Consider the following 9,494-nt stretch of genomic DNA (forward strand, 5'->3'; position numbering starts at 1 on the left):
AACATCAGCCATTTGACTTTCATCCAAATTCAACGAACGAATACGATCATCGATAAAATTAAAATGCATGAACGAACGTGTCACTGAGAATTTATATCAGAACATTTCCAAATTTACAGTAATGCGTCACAGTGAGAACTTCCAAAGAAGTGTTTTTTACTTATCTGATATAACTAACAAAAATCACAGCGGCAGTAACCGTTTTTCTTCACAAATGACCTATATTGAGTAAAGAAAATGTAGTAGTTGTAAACTACCACTTCTGTTGATCGCAATTTGTACAAAATATGCCATTGTTTGAAAAAGGCCAAAAAGGTGAACATCTGATTTGTTGAAAATTAAATCGAATTTCACCTATTTTCTGGGAATGTTTTTCAAGAAATTTCGTCAAATTAATTCGTTTTTAATCGTTTTTAGTCCTTTTAAGTCGTATAAATTTGGCCAAAATCGAATATACTTGAATATAATTATCAACTTATTTTTGAGACACCAAATTATCTCTCTATATTTTAGGAAAATGTTTGAATTAGTTTTTTTCAGTTGATAACTTGTAATAGATAAAGCGCCATCTATTAAAAAAAGGATCTGTCATGAAAAGGATCTATTATAACATTACATGAATAGACCGGCAGATGTACACAAAAACATTTGTTTTTTTGTTTAAAGACGTCAAACAATATTATATATTTATTTGATATAATTAAAATGGAACTAATATCAAGAGAAAATGCACTTAAAGGTTCTCATTTATACTTCTCTCTGTTCTTTTATAGGATGATTTATATGGATTTGGTAATTTTATACTTAAATTGAAATTATCTCAGAATTTAATATCGCTTGTGTTATTTCACCAGAATAATCAAGACACTCCGGATAGGATTCGATTGGATATATTTTTCGTTCTTTGTTTTACAAGTAATGTATAATATAAATACAAATTTATATATAAATATAAACATATGATTTTTTAATTTCAGCAATACTTTTGTCATTGAGTAAATTTTACCCCGATTCTTGCTTCCATAACTCTTGGTTTAACAAATTGTATCATGCTATGGTGTGGATATTATGCGAAGTGTGTTCTTTTTATTGGTATTTAATATTTATTGGTTTATGGATTGAAGATGTAAAATTAAACCGTGAAGACTACATACTTCGAATCATATTGCTCATTTCAATCATCCCATCCACTATTTCGAACAGTTTGAATCACATTCTTTTAATTCAACATCACATTTTTAAGGTACACCCCATTTACTTATTCAAATTTTGTTCATTATTTACTTCATTATTCTTTTTATTTCTAGTCTAAAACTAATGTGTACATTTATCTGGTTAAATCAATGCGTTTTGGCCTATATGTGACATGGATTATTTTTATTGGGATGAACTTTCTTTCATTTCGAGGTGCACGCCAATTTTTTGTAATTTTTTCCCAATTTTTCCAGATCGTTTTTAGTATGTGATTCAGCTATCAAATATCTCTCAGATTTTTTCAATATTAACCTATTATTTTTCTTATTTGTTCTAAACAGTAAGTCTTTATTCATGTTGCTTAGTTACTTACATTTCTGAAATGTTTGGGATGCACAGTGAATCTGAACATCAAATCATGTACGTTTCGTCCTCAGACATATCATTATCTATTTTTATAGTGAAGAAAATGATATCGTTAACTTCTTATCCGCTGCTCTTGCCCGAAATGGTAAAATTGGACCCAGAACATGATTCGTTACTTGGGTGTGTATTTGGACTTCTCTGGTTTTCTTATGGTAAGTACAAATCAGTAGTGTCGACAAATATTTTGTACTGAAAATTTCCAAAATATTTATTTTAGTTTTTCTTTCCATAGTGCGCTTCTCTTATATGAATAATATAATACTTAACATTCAAAACAGCCCTCCATTCGTGAACCAATTTACGCTTGAGGATATTATGCAATATTTTCGAATACCCGAAGCTTATTGTAAACAGACAAAGTATATTCAATCGTAGTCGCTTCAGAAACGATGAACATTGTTGACACCGAAAATGATCTGAACTATTTATGCGTATGTTTGTAATTTAAAAAAAATTAATAAAATTCAATTAATTTTATATGAAAAATGTATGTTGTTTTGTTAGCGAAGTTCATCGTATATTTGTCGTGAGATGTAAAGTGTACATGAACAATTGCATAAAAACTTAAATGAAAAATTGATGACAAAAACATTCAATCAAAATTGTTATGCTATATCACGATGCAATAGAGGGTCCAGAACCATACATACCAATTGAATATTCACGAGTCAAGAACCGATTGGCTACTTGGCTCAGCAACAGATCCCGCCTAAATTGGCAGGGTACGTTCTCATGTGAGCAAACGAAACACTTCGTTCAATTCACATGTTCAAAACTCACGGTGGAATTAGCCAAATTTATTTATTTATTTATTTATTTATTCACCGTCTGATCACAGACTGATTTTATCACAATTATTTACAATATGATTTGCAATGAAACACTACCCGATCGAATACCAGCCGCCAGTCTTTTCGACTTCGGAGCAGCAGATATCGACTGTGTCCATTGTATATTACTATTCATAACACAATTTTTCTTAGTCTATTTTACCGAATATTAAATAACAAATTGTCCAATTTAACAATACTAATTCTAAAAATGCTTCGCGATGCTGATTCCAAAAATGTTTCTCTTATTAAATTAAAATTCCTACACGCCACGTAAAATGGTTGACTATGTGCATATTCAGCTGTAAACGTTCTTACTCTAATAAGTTCAGTATTTCTTAAGTTTCTTTGGTTTACGTCATATTGAAGTCTTGTGTAAACAATCTTATCTCTAAGTGAACTCGATACTATTCTACCCAATAAGAGATCGTAAATTAAAAATATAGAGGCATTTATACGCCGTCTCCAAAGCGGTTGAATATTTAAAGTATCACATCTAAAATAATACGGTGGCAATACAAAATTCTCGTCTCTTTGGTAAACAAATCTTAATGTCCATATCACAAAGTCTTTCTGAATTGATTCTATTCTATCTGAGTGTATACGGTGGTATGGCTGCCATACAATACTCGCGTATTCTAATTTTGATCTGACAAGTGCACAATATAATATTTTCGCCGTTTCGATCGTGAACTTATTTTTTAGTGTCCGTTTTATGAATCCCATAGCCGCATGTGCACTAGCTGTAATCGCATCGATGTGGTTGACAAACGTTAGTTTTTTGTCGAAAATAACGCCGAGATCCTTGTGTAAATTGATTCGTTCAAACGTGTGTTGGCCGTTGTTGATCGTATATATGTAGTCGATTGTGTTTCCACCTTTTGAATACGTCATTACAAAGCATTTCTTCAGATTCAGATATAGGCTGTTTTCAGTGCACCAATCATTCAACTGATCAATGGAGTTTTGGAAAGTAATGGCATCACTGGGCGATTGTATTTTTCGAATCAATTTCAAGTCATCTGCAAAAAGTAAGACAAGTGCATTTGACACGGTTTCGACAATGTCGTTAATAAAAATAATAAATAGACATGGTCCCAAAATACTTCCCGCAGGTACTCCTGATGTGACAGTGAAAGTACGTGACTTTCTTTCGCCGATTCCAACAAACTGTGTACGGGCTGTCAAATATCCATGGAACCATTTGACTAGTCGTCGGCCGAATCCAAATTTCACCAGTTTCTGTAGCATTCTTTTGTGGTTGACCCGATCGAAGGCCTTCTCGAAATCGGTGTACAACACATCCGTTTGACATTTTTCGATCATTGAATCCATCGTGAAATTTACCATTTGCAATAAATTTGTTGAGGTTGATCGACTTTTTACGAAACCATGTTGATTGTGGTTGATTTTTGCTTGTACAAATGTGTCGATTTTACTATACACAACAATTTCGAATAGTTTGGCTATTGTTGGTATTATCACTATTGGCCGATAGTTCGATGCGTTGCTCTTTTTACCAGACTTGAATATTGGTACAATCCTGGAATTTTTCAACGCTGACGGAACACATCCTTGATACAATGATTTCCGAAATAGCACTGTTAACGGGTTTGCCAAAGATTGTGCACAGTTCTTCAGTAGTTTCGGTGATATTCCGTCAGGACCGGCTCCTTTATTCACATTTATCGATTGCAATGCCTTCAATACATCGTGTTCATTGATTTCGATATCAAACGAGAGATCACTGCATTCACTCAGCAATTGATCCAAATCGATATTATCGCTCTGTGTGTATTGATTTTCGAAAAAATCAGCGAATAATTCTGCTTTCGACGTTTCGGTGCTTGCTGTTTCATTGTTGTATTCAACAATAGCAGGAATGTCGCTTCTTTTTCTTCTGTCGTTCACAAACCGCCAAAAGTGTTTTGGATTTGATTTGATTTGCGCTTGTATACGGACGATGTACGATTTGAATAGCTGGCTTTGTAAATGGACGAACGAATCAGTGATGGTGTTGTATTCGTCGAAATTGCCAGTCTCCCTTGCTCGCTTGTATGCTTTCCTTCTGACATTTTTCATGTGCTTCAATTGTTTCGTGTACCATGGTGGATCAGTGCTACTTTGAACGGTTATCTTCGGGACAAATGAATCGATCGCCTCTTGTAGAACATTCCTAAGAGTTAGAAATGCATTCTCGAGGTCATCTATTCGATTAATTTCTGACAAAATGTCATTTCCAGCAAAGAATTCGTTCATCGAATCGAAATCGGCCGAGTTGTATGCATATTGTTGCGAAGATTGCGGTGATGTGGACTCGTTTCCATCAATTGTGATTTCGATTTCAATTGCTTTGTGCCAAATGTCGGACTTTATCATTGGTTTAGTTGATTCAATCAACGACATTTCATAAAACTTGTTTGTGAAAACAAGATCCAAAACATTTCCGGCTGGATTCACGATATTTGACATTTGGTGAAAGCCACAATCGAACATTGTGTCAAAAACAGCAATGCCACCTTCTGTCAATACGTTAATTGGCAAATAATACTCACCGTCATCGGCTTTGACCCATTTGACACCTGGCTGATTAAAGTCACCACATACAATTACAATGTCATGTTCGTTGTATGGAATCAGCTTGACGATCTCAGCAAATTCCAAGAATTTTGCGGTTTCATGTACCGACCGAATGTACACAGCAAATACATATATATTGCACGAATCGAACGAAATTTTTACACATACGTGCTCAAGGCCGCTGCGCTCCGATAGAATCAGCTTTTCACTGTTGAATTGGCATTCAACAGCAATCAGCACTCCTCCACCATCGATTCTATCACTTGTGAGTTCCGTCCGATCACCACGATACACATTATAACGTTTGCCAAAATGTTCAATGTCAGTAATGTTCTTTTGAAGCCATGTTTCGAAGAAAGAAATTATATGAAAAGGACACGATTTTGTTGCTAATCGTACCTCATCGACTTTGTCCCGAATTGAATGTGTATTCTGTATATACACATTGATTTTTGTTTGATTCGAGACTATTTTTGGCGAGCTTAGTGTTTGTTTTCGATGCGGTGTCAATGTTCGTTCGGATTTTCGTTCGGTGGTGTTCGTTTCATTTTGTTTGATGATGTGGCCTGTTTGTTCGACGCTTCGGTGGCTTTGATCGGTGGTGATACGGTTAAATCCATCATATCTGGTGACGGTGATTTGCTGATGTTTTTCGAGTTCAATGCCGGGAAAAAATCACCTAAAGTTTTGTTCTGCAAGAACTCACGGACAAGAACATCTTCTTCCCACACTTCCGGATTGATCAAAATATCAAAATCGTCTTCATTTAATTCGATTTTGAACGAAACGAACTTCAATGTGGTGACATCTTTGTCTTTTTTCACTAGTTTGTGCACATTGAATCTCGATTTCTCGTTTACCTGCGTTTCTGCCATGATATAGTCATTGATTTCTTCGGTTGTGGTCATAGGATTGAATCCAGATACCCAAATTGCCTTTTTAAATGTTGGTTTTTCGGCTCGTTTTGGTTTGGCTACCACGCTGAGTCGATGTGTGGCCGATTTTGTCCCTGTTTTTGGTTTTGGTGCATCGAATTTGACATTATTGGCCGGTGCAATAATCGATTTCGGTGAATCCTCAGTTCGTGGTCGTTTGGCTGACTGGTTCGTATTATTTCGCATTACACTGGCATACGAATTAACTGCTAATGGTGTTTTCATTTTTTGTGCGGCGAATTTCGTGTTTTTCGATGTAATCGGTGTGTTCGGTGCATTTTGATTCGGGTGCAAAAGAGCCGGTCGGAGCACTTTACTCGCTATCATTTTCGTTGAATTATCAATGCCGGTTGTTTTTTCGTCGATTGTGTCCAATTTTTTTGAATTTTCTTCAATCACAATGCGGAGCGATTTTATCTCGTTCATAATTTGACGAATAGACATTTTATCCGGTTTCGGTGTTGATTTTGTTCCAAATGACGCGTTCAAATCGTTCGATTGTGTACCGTTTGACGTTTCATTGGCGCACACATTGCAAAAAAATCGAATGTTCGGAGATGAAATTTGGCTAACTTTCAGGTTAATTCCAATGCACAGAAGATGAATGCATCCATTGCAGTTGAAACACTTTGTGGTCTGATCGGGCTTAATCTTTTCTCGTGGACAATCGTCCCTCGAACAATTTTTGTTTGTTGTCATTCCGTTGCTTGAAAAAAAGTCACTGTTTACACAGAAAAGCAACAACAACACTATGATACACAAATGTTCAATTTTTCACTCGCAGTAATATTATCAAAAACACAAGAAAATTACTAAACTTCATGTAATTCCAATAGAAATCACCGTAATGTCGTTAAATATATATATTTGGTTAATTAAAATAACATTCAAATGATAAATAAATACAAAAAACACAGAGCTAAAAACAATAGTCGGTTTTCGCTTTGACAGCTAAACGTCAAATTGCCCAAGGAAGACCTCCGGATGGTAATTGGTTTACTTACCGGGCACGCCAGGGTCAATTCTCATATGAGAAATCTAAATCTCAGAGACGACCCGGACTGTAGACTGTGTGGTGGAGAAGGGGAAACCACTGCCCACCTCATAGATAGATGTCCAATGTTGGATACCATACGGGCTGACTTCACGGGCTGGAGATCCTACCCTTTGATTCATGCACCGAGTGTATTCAAATTGGTAACGTTTTTCAAACGGGCATGCGATGACAATCCATGCCTTAGAAACATTTTTGGATAAAAGACTATTCTCGTGTATTCAATACACACACGGGCGTCTTGCAATAAGTTATGAAACTTGAGCAACGAGTAACTATATTAAAATTTACTGTTTAAATAGGACACTCCCCGTTTTAATCCAATAATCCAATAATCCAATAATCCAATATGCTATATCAACAGCCATTGAATCTAGTGTAGTGATTGCGAAAATATTATACAACATCAATTTTTATATGACACTTCTGAAAGTCAATATACTTGCATTTGGCTATTTTTTTCAATATTTTCCAAAAACTTCTAAAATAAAATGTCTTACATCCGTAAGATGAACTTTTCCGCACTGTGATCCACAACATGCATTTATTACGTATCTTTTACCGTAAATATGAATTCATGAGAAAACTGAATCTGATATAAGTTTTGCGATAAAAATAATTTTTGATATACTTTTCAATGTTTGTATGAAATCGTAATCATGTGAAAATTTGCAGAGGGTATTTTTTCACAAAAAGTTAACATTCTGAAAGTTTGAAGAAATTTCAATGCATATTAAGGGTACTTCCCATACAAAATTTCGTTTTTGAGCAAAAATAAAATGTCTTACATCCGTAAGATGAACTTTTCCGCACTGTGATCTACAACATGCATTTATTACAAATCTTTTACTCAAAGAATTCACGAGAAAACTGAATCTGACATTAGTTTTACGATACAAATAATTTTCGAAGCACTTTTCATACAAAAACTACTAAAAATGAGAATGTTTGTATCGCAGTCATGCCTATATGATATCGTAATCATGTGAAAATTTGCAGAGGTTATTTTTTCACAAAAAGTCAACATTCTGAAAGTTTGAAGAAATTTCAACGCATATTAAGGGTCCCATAAAAAATTTTGCTTTTGAGCGAAAAATCCACAATTTTGTTCGGAAGGTACCCCTAATATGCGTTGAAATGTCTTCAAACTCTCGGAAGGTTATTTTTGTGTGATAAAAATAACCTGTGCAATGTTTCAGCTCATTACGATATCATACAGGCATGGCTTTCATACAAAAATCCAATTTTTTTGAAATTTTTGTATGAAAAGTGTGTCGAAATATATTTGTATCGCAAAACAAGCGTCATATTCGGTTTTCTCATACCCAAAAGTGTTTTTTTAGTATTTAAGAATACATTAAATATCACTTTTGGAAGAAAAATGGAATTTTTCCCATGGATGGCCATGGGCATCACACCAGACATGACACTTCACTCTGTCAACCAAAGTGGCTCAAAATCTAATGGTTTCTATTCCTCGGCACCCCCAATCATCCTGTGAACTCAGATTTTGAATTACTTTTCTTGTTTGAAAGTTATCGTGTTAACAAATTTTTGCGTACAGGGTACAGCGTACAACGTACAGGGTACCACGCACATACATTCGGACATCGAAAAAACGCTAGATTCGTGTTTCCTGGCTCCTAAAACACCCAGAAAACATGTTTTTTGAGGATGTCAATTTTTCGACCGGTCCAATACTTTACCTTACACACTAGGTGTGTGCGGAAAAGTAAAACCAAAATTTTGTTCAGGAGGTACCCCTAATATGCGTTGAAATGTCTTCAAACTCTCGGAAGGTTATTTTTGTGTGATAAAAATAACCTGTGCAATGTTTCAGCTCATTACGATATCATACAGGCATGTCTTCCATACAAAAATCCAATTTTTTTGACATTTTTGTATGAAAAGTGTGTCGAAATATATTTGTATCGCAAAACTAACGTCATATTCGGTTTTCTCGTACCCAAAAACCCCCCAATACATATTTTTGAGTGTTTAAGAGTACATTAAATATCACTTTTGGAGGAAAAATTGAATTTTTCCCATGGATGGCCATGGGCATCACACCAGACATGACACTTCACTCTGTCAACCAAAGTCGCTCAAAATCTAATGGTTTCTATTCCACGGCACCCCCAATCATCCTGTGAAGTCAGATTTTGAATTACTTTTCTTGTTTGAAAGTTATCGTGTTAACAAATTTTTGCGTACAGGGTACAGGGTACGCACATACATTCGGACATCGAAAAAACGCTAGATTCGTGTTCCCTTGCCCCAAAAACACCCAGAAAACACATTTTTCATGGGTGTTAATTTTTCGACCGATTCCAATACTTTACCTTACACACTAGGTGTGTGCGGAAAAGTAAAATCCAGTACAATACGAAATAGATCGAAAAACCGTTCAAAAATTTAATTTGTATATTTATCAGAATTGGATATTTTATTTTCAATAGTATAATCGAAATAAAC

At 35.0% G+C, this 9,494-nt stretch overlaps 1 protein-coding gene across 3 annotated transcripts; it reads left to right on the plus strand.

Annotated features, from left to right (window-relative positions):
- Positions 1–682: 682 nt before the first annotated feature.
- On the plus strand, positions 683–2,046 carry LOC116351418. Of its 3 annotated transcripts, none has more exons than XM_031783514.1 (6): positions 683–792; positions 855–915; positions 978–1,243; positions 1,308–1,458; positions 1,536–1,772; positions 1,838–2,046. In XM_031783514.1, the coding sequence occupies exons 1-6, from the start codon at positions 706–708 to the stop codon at positions 1,993–1,995; spliced, it is 960 nt and encodes a 319-aa protein (XP_031639374.1). In that variant the 5' UTR covers positions 683–705; the 3' UTR covers positions 1,996–2,046. The 3 variants fall into 3 exon arrangements, with proteins under 3 accessions (XP_031639374.1, XP_031639375.1, XP_031639376.1); XM_031783515.1 differs by having other exon boundaries at positions 1,853–2,046; XM_031783516.1 differs by having other exon boundaries at positions 1,308–1,407.
- Positions 2,047–9,494: the final 7,448 nt, after the last annotated feature.

This window comes from Contarinia nasturtii, unplaced genomic scaffold, assembly GCF_009176525.2.
Source record: "Contarinia nasturtii isolate CC-2019 unplaced genomic scaffold, AAFC_CNas_1.1 Cnas_scaffold_5427, whole genome shotgun sequence".
NCBI classification, from domain to species: domain Eukaryota; kingdom Metazoa; phylum Arthropoda; class Insecta; order Diptera; family Cecidomyiidae; genus Contarinia; species Contarinia nasturtii.